Source organism: Phytophthora sojae, assembly GCF_000149755.1.
Source record: "Phytophthora sojae unplaced genomic scaffold PHYSOscaffold_8, whole genome shotgun sequence".
Taxonomy (NCBI): Eukaryota; Oomycota; class Peronosporomycetes; order Peronosporales; family Peronosporaceae; genus Phytophthora; species Phytophthora sojae.
Genome location: NW_009258122.1, coordinates 633,619 through 646,289, shown reverse-complemented (window position 1 = coordinate 646,289; position 12,671 = coordinate 633,619). Strand labels below are relative to the sequence as shown.

The 12,671-nt window shown below is 56.1% G+C and overlaps 4 protein-coding genes across 4 annotated transcripts; 2 read left to right on the top strand and 2 right to left on the bottom strand.

The window, feature by feature from the left end:
• Positions 1-3,725: 3,725 nt before the first annotated feature.
• PHYSODRAFT_337343 (hypothetical protein) lies at positions 3,726-4,959 on the bottom strand (the record flags this gene model as incomplete). The annotated part of the gene is made up of 2 exons (XM_009534989.1): positions 3,726-4,708; positions 4,755-4,959. 2 exons carry the CDS (start codon positions 4,957-4,959, stop codon positions 3,726-3,728), a joined length of 1,188 nt encoding a protein of 395 aa, XP_009533284.1.
• A 1,074-nt stretch (positions 4,960-6,033) lies between these two features.
• On the top strand, positions 6,034-9,234 carry PHYSODRAFT_520956 (hypothetical protein; the record flags this gene model as incomplete). Its single annotated transcript, XM_009534988.1, has 3 exons — positions 6,034-6,870; positions 6,952-8,520; positions 8,572-9,234. 3 exons carry the CDS (start codon positions 6,034-6,036, stop codon positions 9,232-9,234), a joined length of 3,069 nt encoding a protein of 1,022 aa, XP_009533283.1.
• Positions 9,235-9,741: 507 nt separating this feature from the next.
• On the top strand, positions 9,742-11,193 carry PHYSODRAFT_518685 (hypothetical protein; the record flags this gene model as incomplete). The annotated part of the gene is made up of 1 exon (XM_009534987.1): positions 9,742-11,193. One exon carries the CDS (start codon positions 9,742-9,744, stop codon positions 11,191-11,193), a length of 1,452 nt encoding a protein of 483 aa, XP_009533282.1.
• A 175-nt stretch (positions 11,194-11,368) lies between these two features.
• Positions 11,369-12,601, bottom strand: PHYSODRAFT_317733 (hypothetical protein; the record flags this gene model as incomplete). The annotated part of the gene is made up of 5 exons (XM_009534986.1): positions 11,369-11,490; positions 11,554-11,625; positions 11,695-11,806; positions 11,882-12,042; positions 12,109-12,601. The coding sequence occupies 5 exons, from the start codon at positions 12,599-12,601 to the stop codon at positions 11,369-11,371; spliced, it is 960 nt and encodes a 319-aa protein (XP_009533281.1).
• Positions 12,602-12,671: the final 70 nt, after the last annotated feature.

Below are 12,671 nucleotides of genomic sequence, written 5' to 3'. Positions count from 1 at the left end.
TCCTCACAGCGCACATAAGCCTCACGCTTAGTCGTTCTCTCCGCATAAATTGCAAGCAAGGCAGTGAGCCGTGCATCCATCTCACGCACTTGCTGCAGCCTGTCTGGATCTGCCTGGCTGCCTGCGCTGCGCTCGTGACTCGGATCAAGCAACCGCATCACCGGTGTATAGCCGTTAACATCCTGCTCGCACATCATGTCCGAAGTTGATGTGCACTTAGTAGCACACTGGCGGATGAGGTCCGGCATTGCAGTGAGTTGAGCCGCGTCTTGGTTAGCCACCACGTGAAAGAAATTCTCCTTGTCAGGCCGTGTCCTTCCGGCCAACTTAAGGGGTTCACCGTTCGCCGTTCTATCGTGGTGCTCCAGCAACATCGACAAATACGAATCTCCTCCGAGATCTGCACCCAATGCCGCCGCTGTCATCCAAGCATCCGATCCATCTGAAGACTGCGCATTGGGGTTCACACATTGTTGGTTCAGCAGAAGCTCAACGATCTCACGCTGGTTTCCAATTATCGCAAGTTGAAGTGGCTGCACCAATCCGGAATCCGTCTTCTCCTCCTTTTTCACGTCTTCAGAGTAAAGTTCATACTGTGGGTGCGCGCCATGCTCAAGTAGAAGGCCCACCGCGTCCAAAAAGAATTTCGAGAGTTGTTGGTTACTGACACTTCCGTCAGCAGTCGATGGGGACTCGTCACAAGCGCGCTTGATCAACCGTTGCAGAGGATATTCTCCTTCTGAGTCGTTGATGTTCGGATCTAGGCCCTTCTCCAGTAAGTAACTCAGCTGTCCAAAGCTGTGCGAATGCTGGCACTGTAGGAAGAGCATGGTGCGGCCTTGGCGGTCTCTGAAGTTCAGGAACTTTTGCTGGGCCTCGCCACTGACCTGGCTCAGTATCAGCTCTGCACATGCACGCCTCTGTTTCAGCAGGGCGCAAGCGAGAGGAACGAAACCCCACGCGTTCGAGGACCACAGCTCGGCACCTGCATCGCACAGCAGCTGAAGGCACGAAGACCACCCGTAACTAGCTGCATAATGGGTAACACTGTTCTCCGACGTATCGTAGGCATTCACATTAGCTCCACCGTTGATGAGGGCCGCTGCCACACGTGTATGCCCATTCTTCACCGCCAGGATGAGGGGCGTCTTCTTGAGCTTATCACCGAGATCCACGCGCGCACCGTTCGTAAGCAGAATGCGTACACACTCCAGATGACCGTTCTGCGCTGCCAGCGTCAGCGGGGTGGATTTGCTTGTACCCCCGCATACGGCGTTCACCTCCACAGCGCCACCGCATTCCGTCAGAAGGTATTCCAGCACCTTGGCGCATCCCTGTCTAGCCGCGAAGTGCACAGCTTGCTTGCCACCAGGTCCTTTCTCCCGCACGAGTTTATCTGCAACTTCTTGCCCACCACCTCCACTCTCCCCTGGTGTAGCAGCAAACTTGAGTAGAGCTAACGCCGTTTCTTCGCGCCCCGCCTCCAGTGCGCACATCAGCGGAGTTAGGCGCGTCTTCGTGCGCCCAAACATCCCACAGCGTCGTTCGAGAAGGAATTGAATTGGCGCCGGTGACTCGCATCCTGCCGCGTAGTGGATCGGCTCGTATCCTTGATCATCCTTAATAGCGCTGAACTCATCCCCTGCCACCGCCCAGAGCGCCTCCAAGTACTTGGTGTTCGGGTTGATCGCAGCTAGATGAAGTGGGCGAAGCCGCGTTTGGTGGGCTTGCTTGACAGCCGAAACAGAGCGAAACGGCGGCAGCAGAGGAGCTCCATCTTCTCCATCAGGCCCATCCGCGAGCACTTTGTGGTGCAACTCGTTGAATCCCCAGCCTCCATTCTTCTCCAACGTCTCCACAACCTTCCGCACGAGCCGATAATTACCACAGCGAGCCGCGTGGCACACATTATTCCCAACAGCGTATCCGTTCGTCCACTCTCCCGTCGGATACAGCAGCGTGAGCATCTCGACACTGGCGTTGGGGCTTCTCCATAGGTATTCGAGCGACAGGTTCGCCGCCGCAGCATTCCCGTCCTCCAGCAGCGCGTTATTGCCCTCCTTGCCGCCGCGACTGGCGTTGATCGCCCGTCGATTGTAGTCGCTGAAGCGACTCGTGTGCTGGCCCGTTGAGTGCGAGGGTAGCGCCACCTCGGGCGCCGTCGCGAGCTGCTGCTTGTCCACCTTCTCGTCCGTCTGACGCAGCAGCGCCGCCGCCGCCAGATCGTCTTTGTCAATGGCATACTGCAGCGCCGTCCTCTTCACATCAGCACTGCGCGGCGCGTCAAACGTGCTCAGCTCCGCGTACGCCTCCGGCTTGGTCGTCAGCTGCTTGAGCAACTTCACATCCCCCGTCAGCACCGCGCGCAGCACCTCGCGGTTAGCAGAAGCCACGTCCCCCCTGAACGTCTCGAACTGCTGCGAGCCCAGCAGCTCTCGGTCCTCGTACTTGGCCTCGTCCACCGTCGCGCGCAGCGGCGGAATGTGCATGACCGCCTCCCTCTTGCTGAGCTTCTTGGGTCCTTTGGAGCTGCCACTGCCAGCTCCAGCTGCTTCGCCCGCGGCGTGGCGCTTCCTGCCGGCGGAAGCGAGCGGCGCGGGCGGGCGCTCGTTGTCCAGCTCCTCGTCCTCCGCCTCTTCCGGCAGCGGCTGGCCCGCCAGCGTGGCCTTGGCGCGGCGCAGACAGCGCTGCACTCTGGCCAGCGACTTGGGCGTGAGCTCCAGCGCCGTGACGCTCAGCTCGCGCAGGAAGACGTGGCACAGGATGCTGCCCACGTCCACCTGCTCGTCGTACGCGCGCTCGTAGCGGCGGTCCGCCGTGCGGTTGAGCCACGTCACGAGCACGCTCACGCCCTCAGGGTTGGCCAGCATGTCCTCGGTCACGTCGTCCTGCAGCTCCGCCAGCCAGAACTCGTCCGCCTTGGGCCCCTCCATGTCCACGTCCGCTCCATCGTTCTCTTCTTCCTTCTCCTCCTTCTCTTCTTCTTGTTTCTTGACTGCGCGGGCGCGCGGCGAGCGTCTCGTGGGCGTTTTCTTCTTCTTCTTTGTCGATTTCTTCTTGCCTCGCCTGCCCTTGGGCGCGGGCTCTGGCGGCCCCTGGGCGGCCAGCACGGCCACGAAGGACTGCGCGGCCATGGCGACCTCCCAGTCGTCCTCCTGCCACTTGCGCTTGCCCGTCACCGCCATGATGAGCGAGAGGCTAGGGGGTTACTGTTTGGAGCCGTGTGCTGCGCGGGGCGGGAGCTTGTTGCGTATTGCGGAGTGCGATCTATTGCTGCTGCAACGTTTGTTGAAGTGGGTACATATTTTTAGGCGTTGGGTTAACGGATTTGCGAGGGGTTTGGGATGGTGGGAATTTGTCATTACGTTTTTTTCCAGCAAAAAATATCATTTTTGCTGGAAAAAAAATAAAATAACTCGGCACTTAAGTAGCCACAAACACACTCTCAGAAAACTTTTTTTTTGCTTAGGTCATTTCGTGGGTGTGAAACCACTCTAGCCCGCTTTCACGTTCTTGGCTCCTCTCCTCTAAGAACACGTGCCATTTTTCACGGCCACCTTTCGTATTGTACCAGAAAATGAAATAAACGAGACCCGCTAGCTCAGCAATTGCAGCGAACCACCCAAAACCTTGAATCGCGACTCCCTGGGCGGTGCACAAGCTCGCCGTGATAAGTAAAATGCCTGGTGCAAGGATAAAGAGCACCACGAGGAACAGCACAGCCGCTAACGGCCAAGCACAGCCAGTGCAAGGGCTGAATCAAGAATCGGTTTGCGAGTGATCGGGATCGGGTAGAAGAGGAAGATGCCGAACACGTTGAACCAGAAGTGAACCAGAGCGATCGCAACGGAGTCGGACTTGCCAGTCACAAGCGATGCCAGCAACGCAGTGCCAGTCGTGCCCAAGCTCGCCCCAATCACCAGCGGGTACACTTGCTCCAGTGTGATGACGCCCAAGCCAGCCATCGGCGTGAGCGTTGAGGTGACGACAGTCGACGAGTGCACAGAGAAGGTGATCAGAGTCCCCACGAAGATGTTGATGTAGCCGTTGAAGTTGAGCAGCTTGGAGATCAGCTGCTTGGTGGGACCCATGAAGACTTTAGCCAGCATCTTCACCAGCGTCAGCAGCGCGCAGACCAGGATGCAGAACCCGATGGCAACCGTGATGGCTCCGATGCTCCCGTCGCTGAGACTGGAGCCTTCGAACGCGCCTCCCTTCACGAACGACTGGCCGTCGGTACACACCGTGTCCCCCGTGGCGACCTTGTAGATGGCCTTCTTGTCCACCATGAGCAGCGTCTGGGTCAACGGGTTGACGATGGTGTCGACGGGGCTGTTGAAGGCGCCGCTGTTCGTCTTGGCGTTCGACATGGCCACCGACATCTTCTCCAGCGGGTGCAAGACGACTTCAAGCGGGAACAGGACGAACACCGACCAAATGTTGTACATGTCGTGAACCGTGGCCGCCGCCATCGCGCGTTGGAAGCGAGCGCGGTCGCCCACTTGTCCGAACGCCACCATGATGCAGGTGACGCAAGTGCCGACGTTGGCCCCCATGATCACGTACACGCCCTGGCGGATGGTCATGCCGCCGGACCCGACGAGCGCCACCACGATGGACGTCACAGTGCCGGAGCTGTGGAGCAGTGCGATCGCCACGGTGCCGATCATGAGTCCAGCCACAGGGTTGTTGGCAAAGTCGAAGGCACCTTGGTGTCGTAGCCCAGAGCGAGTGTGAAGCCGTTGCCGATGAACTTGACAGCCACCATGAAGAAGTAGAGCGCGGCGAGAGATGCAATCGTCCCGACGCGATTCTCTCGGCTGGGGTCTTCTTCTGGTACGACTCGTCTTCTTCAGTGCCATCTTCCATGTGAGGGTCTTTGCTGACGGAGCTGAGTCGTTCCTCGACGTCCGGGGTCTGCAGCTTTCCGTACTCGACGGGTGTGCCGTGGTGAGCCATCGATCTCGAGCAAGTTGGTGGCGAAGGTGTCGTCGATCTTGGTGTTCAACCGCAATTTGAGAAGTGCGTTGAAGTGCGCCCTACCTTTTGTGGTGGCACTCTACGCCCCAGTTCGCTGTTGGTCTTGTCGGGCTGCGTCGTACCGCCATCGCCATCGATTAAGGGGGCCAAGAGGGCGGCCAGATGCACAATTGCGGCACCACCGAGCACATTTTCGGAACCAACGCTTTAAGATTCTTGATGGTTCCTCTGGTGCAAATGAACTTGACCGGGTCATGGAGGAAATCTCGCGTGAATCTCGTTGAGGTAAGACGCGGAAGTTAAAACGCTCCTCTGACCATTATATCTGTGGAGATTACTTCGGCTGTGTCTGGTTCTCCACGTACCGACGGTGTAGGCGGAGTGCGGTACCTGGCAGCCTTAATCGAATGCAGACATACCGCTTTCGATTAAGCCGAGTAAACGCCGGAAAGGACGGCTGTTGAAGATTCACTTCTGTGTCTACGTGGAACATCGCGCCGGTCTCAGCAGATAAATTACCGCACGCTACTGGACCGCTTCGCAAAGGTTCAAAGTTATCGTGGATCGTATACTGGCAGAATCTCCCGAGTTCGTGGCGTCGCGGTCGTAGTCGCATCGAGCTAACTGAAAGCAACTCTGCGATAAAGCTTTAAGGATGGCTCGTGGTGCTGTAATGTACCGCCAATTTAGTCGAAACCTGACTTTTTAATCGCTCCCTATACCTTCTTGAGTCAGCATCATTCAGCGTACACTTCTAGACTCCAAGCTGGACGGTATCCTGCTGGTCCGATCCAATCCTCACCTCTCCTGCTCTTGGCACTTCAAGCCATGCGATGGATTTTCCGGGCTCGTATCTATGGATCTATCTCGCCAGGAATAGTGGCTTCACCACACATGTGCGACGTTGGGGGGTCTGTTTCTTTGCTGCGAACATGCTGTGTCGCTCATTTTGGAATCTGCCGACTTCGACTCAGTCACTGCAAAGCTAGCCGAACGTAACTCTGCCTGCCACTAGTCCATTCTTCCAGCTCAAGCTAGTGTCTCCACGTGACCATGTCGTTCAAGCTCTTGACGGGCGACCTCATCCGCCTCGTCGAGACTCCGCACGAGAAAATCGCCGAGCAGCTCGAGAGCGTCGGCGGACTGGACGGCGTAGCAGCCGCGCTTCGGGTGGACCTCCGCCAAGGCCTAGACGCCAAAGATGCCGCCGACCTCCGCAACCGCGAGGACTTTTTCGGCAAGAACTACATCCCTCCGCCCAAGGCCAAGGGCTTCCTGGAGCTCATGTGGGACGCGTTCCAGGACATCACCATCATCATCTTGACCATTTCGGGCATCTTCTCCATCGTCCTGTCCTCCACTGTGGGTGACCATAAGGAGACGGGGTGGGTCGAGGGAGCGTGCATCATCCTGGCGGTGGTGGTGGTCGCCCTCGTGACGGCAGTCAACGACTACCAGAAGGAGCAGCAGTTCCGGTCCCTAAACGCGGTGAAGGAGGACGAGAAGATCAAGGTCATCCGCAACGGAGCTCCGACAGAGGTGAGAAAGTGGAACCTGCTGGTTGGAGACATCGTCCGTGTAGATCTGGGCGACATCATCCCGGCGGACGGCATGGTGTTCGACGAGAAGGAGCTCAAGATGGACGAGAGCGCCATGACCGGAGAGTCCGATCTGCTCACCAAGAACCGCGAGAACCCCTTCCTCTTGTCAGGCACCAAAGTGATGGAGGGACTCGGCAAGATGTTGGTGATCTGCGTCGGTGAGAACTCCCAGGCTGGTGTGATCAAGAGTCTGATCAATGGAACGCGTACCACTACGAGCAAGAAGAGTGAGGCCAAGGATGCAAAGTCTGGTGCAGATGATGGGAAGCAGGATCCGGATGATATTTACGTGGAGATCGACACGCCCAAGCTTCCAGACGGGAAGGAGGACGACGAAGATGATGACTTCAGTGGTGATGAAGAGTCCCAGTCTCCATTGGAAGGGAAGCTCTACAACCTGACCATTTTGATCGGCAAACTCGGCACTATTGTGGCTCTGTTGGTCTTTGTCATCATGTCCATCCGCTTCTCCATCGACACGTTCGCTATCGACGACAAACCCTGGAAGAATGGCTACATCAGCGACTATTTGGGCTTCTTCATCATTGCAATCACTGTGCTCGTCGTGGCCATCCCCGAAGGTCTCCCACTCGCTGTCACAATCGCTCTCGCTTACTCGGTCAAGAAGATGCTGGTGGATAACAATCTCGTTCGACACCTCGATGCGTGCGAGACGATGGGCAGTGCCACGACTATTTGTTCCGACAAGACTGGCACGCTGACGACTAACCGGATGACAGTCATGAAGGTTTGGATTGGAGACACAGAATTCTCCTCCGCAGCCGAAAGTATGAACTCTCTAAGTGACGACATGAAGGAGGCCCTTTGCCACGGTATTGCCATCAACTCCACCGCTGAGATCTTGCCGCCGAAGGTGGAGAACGGGCTACCGGAACACACTGGCAACAAGACGGAGTGTGCCTTGCTCCAGTACATCCGAGACGGTGGCGTGGAGTACACTGACATTCGTGCCAATAACGAGATCGTGCACATGTTGACGTTCAGCAGCGCCAAGAAGCGCATGTCAGTGGTGGTTAGTCGCGGAGCTTCCAAGTGCCGAGTATACACGAAGGGCGCTACCGAAGTTGTCCTTGGACTGTGTGAGCAGCTTCAGCGAGTGGATGGGTCCATTGAGGCTCTGAGTAGCGCGCGCAAGACTGATATTGGGGCGACTGTGATTGAGAAGTACGCGTCGCAGGGGTATCGCACTCTGTGTCTTTCGTACCGCGACTTGGACGTGCCAGCTGAGGAGCTGAACAACTGGGCTGACGACGACGTGGAGAAGGAGCTGACGTGCGTCGCCATTGTGGGCATTGAAGACCCCGTGAGACCGGAGGTGCCGGACGCCATTCAGCACTGCAAGCGAGCTGGGATCACAGTGCGTATGGTGACCGGAGACAACATCACCACTGCTCGATCCATTGCAGGAAAATGCGGCATTATCTCATCGGGCGATGGATCCTTGGTCATGGACGGACAAACGTTCCGCTCCAAAGTGCTCGACCATCAAGGCAACATCATTCAGTCGCAGTTCGACCAGATCTGGCCGATGCTTCGTGTACTCGCGCGGTCGTCTCCAAAGGACAAGTACACGCTAGTTACTGGCCTAATGCAGAGCAACCTAACGCCTCACGGTCCTCAGGTCGTGGCTGTGACTGGAGATGGCACAAATGACGCACCAGCGTTGAAGAAAGCCAACGTCGGCTTTGCGATGGGGATCAGCGGCACTGCAGTCTCTAAAGATGCGTCGGACATTATCCTCATGGACGACAACTTCAACTCGATTGTCAACGCGATCAAGTGGGGCCGCAACGTGTACGACTCGATCTCCAAGTTCCTGCAGTTCCAGCTGACGGTGAACGTCGTGGCTATCATGCTCGCCTTCATCGGCGCCGTCGCCTTGGAGCAGTCTCCTCTGTCTGCCGTGCAGATGCTGTGGGTGAACCTGATCATGGACTCGTTCGCGTCGCTCGCACTTGCCACGGAGGAGCCCACTCAGGCTCTGCTGGAGCGCAAGCCGTATCCGAAGACGCAGCCGTTGATCTCCAAGAAGATGACGAAGCACATTCTGGGCCAATCCGTTTTCCAGCTCGTGCTGCTCTTGGCAATTGTGTTCACTGGTGAAAAGTGGTTCGGTGTTCCCTCTGGCCGCGTGGACGACTTGGAGGAGGACCACAAGGACGACTCGACCGTGCACATGACGATCGTCTTCAATACGTTTGTGTGGATGCAGCTGTTCAACGAGCTCAACTGCAGGAAGATCCACGATGAGGTCAACATTTTCACGGGCATCACCAAGAACCGTGTGTTCCTCTATGTGTGCGTCCTCCAGGTTGCGATGCAGGTGGTCATGGTGCAGTTTACGGGCGACTGGTTCAACTGCACACCGCTGAATGTTGGTCAATGGTTCGCCTGCATTGGAATGGGCTTCATCTCGCTCCCTCTCGGTCTGCTACTACGCTCCATCTCGACGAAGAACGCGCCCAACTGGATGGCCATGTGCCGGGATGCGGATACCGAAGAAGTACGCGAGGTGACTAACGGACGTGGTCATCAGCTCTGGCTGCGCAGCTTTGCACTGATCCGAGCTCACCTACGCGTGGTTAAGGCATTCAAGAAGGGACTAGAGACGAAGGCACTTCTGAAGGCGTAGATAGATTACAGGTAACACCTCTGAACAAGCTTTGCATTTCACAGCTTCTTTATTTATTGCTTAGCGTTTTTCTTTTAAGAATTATTAAAATATTCAATCTGTATGTGTCATCAGGCACAATTGCAATTGTTGTAGAGTTTTTGAACCAAAGGATAATCTATATATGTCCTTTGGTCGAATCTCGAGTGCTTGCCATTCACAGTGTGCTCTCGAGTTGTGCCCAAAGACCACAACTTGCGCTGTCGAATCTTGTTGATCCTGGTGAGATTGTACTTATCGCCCACCATGCTTACCACATCGGAGCTGCACCAGAGTCAGTGGTTAAGTGGAGATCGAATCTGAAAAATAGCTCGATGCAAAGACAATCGAGAGCATTTTCTAACCTCACTCCCGAACTGAACACGAACCGGCAACAGCAGTTCTCCTACCATGAGAACTAACGAGAACGAGAAGCTATTACCAGCGAAGTTGGGTGACTCCCTGGGTCCTGCTGAGAACCATGTTCAAATGGGTGATGCTGAGGACGACCACGATCTTGACCACGTCCAGGATCACGATCAGGCCCGGACATTGACCGAGAAAATCTCTTGTGGCATCTTCTACTCGATGGCATCTCTCATCGCTCTATACTTCTTCATCGTGGGTATCAAGTTAATTAGCGACGGCCTCACAATAGCTCGAGGGTGCAACACCAAAGGTGCTTTCGACATCGTCAACAATCCGGCATCAGGACTCATGGTCGGTATTGTTATGACTGCGATACTCCACAGCTCCGGCACTGTGACGTCCATCGTGGTGGCGCTCGTCGGGTCCGGCGGCATGACCATCCGCCAGGGCGTGTACGTGATCATGGGGGCCAACGTCGGCACTTGCGTCACCTGCATCATGGTGGCGTTCGGACAAGTGGGCGACCGCGCTCGCTTCCAACGCGCGATGGCGGCGGCCACGGTTCACGACATGTACAACATTTGGTCGGTGTTCGTCCTGTTCCCGCTTGAAGTCGTCTTGCACCCGCTGGAGAAGATGTCGGTGGCCATGTCGAACGCCAAGACGAACAGCGGCGCCTTCAACAGCCCCGTCGACACCATCGTCAACCCGTTGACCCAGACGCTGCTCATGGTGGACAAGAAGGCCATCTACAAGGTCGCCACGGGGGACACGGTGTGTACCGACGGCCAGTCGTTCGTGAAGGGAGGCGCGTTCGAAGGCTCCAGTCTCAGCGACGGGAGCATCGGAGCCATCACGGTTGCCATCGGGTTCTGCATCCTGGTCTGCGCGCTGCTGACGCTGGTGAAGATGCTGGCTAAAGTCTTCATGGGTCCCACCAAGCAGCTGATCTCCAAGCTGCTCAACTTCAACGGCTACATCAACATCTTCGTGGGGACTCTGATCACCTTCTCTGTGCACTCGTCGACTGTCGTCACCTCAACGCTCACGCCGATGGCTGGCTTGGGCGTCATCACACTGGAGCAAGTGTACCCGCTGGTGATTGGGGCGAGCTTGGGCACGACTGGCACTGCGTTGCTGGCATCGCTTGTGACTGGCAAGTCCGACTCCGTTGCGATCGCTCTGGTTCACTTCTGGTTCAACGTGTTCGGCATCTTCCTCTTCTACCCGATCCCGATCACTCGCAAACCGATTCTCGGCTGGGCGCGGTCACTGGCGTTCTTTAGTGCGTCGTGGCCGTTAACCGCTGTACTCTTCCTCGTGGTGCTATTCCTCGTCGCGCCGGGGATTCTCCTTGGCTTGGTGTACATGTGCACTGCCGACAGTGCCGTGGCTCAAGTCTTCGGGTGGATCATCGCGGCCGCTGTTGCATCGGGTTTTGCTTGTGCATTGTTTTGGTACCAGAAGAAGGGTGGTCGTGAGCTCTGGCACGGGTTCCTGGAGAAGAAGCGACTGGAACGCGAGATTCGTGAAGAGCGCCTGCACTCGAGCCAAATCAACGAGAGTGTGTAGAGCACTAAAGCGTGGTCTGGAGCTGCACATAAGCCACACTTTGCACTCGGCCTTTTTTACTTCAGCATTTTCTTTTCGTCCCAACCTAAGCCAAACACAACAAGTTTTCTTTTTTCACTTACAACAGATTGCAGTATAGTGAACTTGCCTTGCATACCTCAGAACTATTGATGGTTTACAGGACACGAGCTTCAACCATCTCTGCCCGTTTTGCCGGGGTGTGCTGAACTACAGAATTCGGGTTGTACCCGCTTAGGCTTCCCGACCGGAAAGCACGGACATCCACCGCGTCAAACCCTGCAATATTGTAAACACATCTTAGTAGGCCAATAAAACTGCAAAGAAAGATGAGTGTTGTACCTAGTCGTCGCAGCTCTGCGTCGATGGCATCAAACTGAGGCATGGCCTTCTCCAACGCCTCCTGATCAAGCTCTGTATACACCAAAACAGTATAAGCAAAACTCGGGATAGCGCAATTTCATATCAAACTGTTTCACGCACCGACAGCAGCCTTATTCCCCGCGAGAAACCGCACACGCATGCTCATCTGGGGCTCCAGTCGGACGAGTTCACGCACGAAATCCTCCGCTTTCTCTACGCGATGCAAATGTTGCTGAAAACAAAACAAAAAACACCAACGTCAGCCGCATTTTTTTTTTCAAGACCCATTATCCACGCTGTTTTTCACCTGAGTCGCCTCCACTCCAAATTGCAGCCTCGACCTCAAGCACGGCGACGCAGCTGCGTTCCAGTTGGGCAGCCCCAAGTACTTGGCCACATCCCGCACCTCCTGCTTCGTGAGCCCACTCAACGGACTCACGACGTCAAACTCCGACGCAGCCACCAACCCTAAACAACAATAACGATGCAAAATAAATATTTGAGACCCCCCAAGAAAAAAATGCAAAAACTTACCAACTCTCGTGGGGTCCAATTGGTCGTCCGCGTTCGTGCCATTATACAGCACGGGCTTGACCTTCTCGTCGCCCATCTCCCCTCTTGCCTCCATTTGCAACTGTTGCATTTCTTGCCACGCAAATTCCGCCACTTGGTTCAGCGTTGAGTAGAGCGTGGTCTTGCAATAGTAGCAACTTTTGCCCTTGTTTGACACGTAGCCCTCCAGCTTGGCCTCTTGCGTCCGGCACTCCCACAACGGGACGCCAATGTGCGCGGCAACTTGCCTCGCCTGTTGCAGTTGCACCGTCGACAACGCGGCGGATCTGCCGATGCACGCGGCGCTCGTGGCCGGGAACACGCGGAACACCAGCGCCGCCGCCAGCGATGAGTCCACGCCCCCGGAGAAGGCCACCACGTTGTTCACGGGCAGACACTTGCCCGGCAGCGACGCAGGCTGCGCCCCTCGGGCTGCAACAACCTGCAGCAGACGATCAACTTTTGACGCGAGCATGGTTAGGCTAGTGTTAACCGCGGCAAGAATTCCAAATGAGACCCAAGTACGTCAGCAAGGTCTCTTGCTA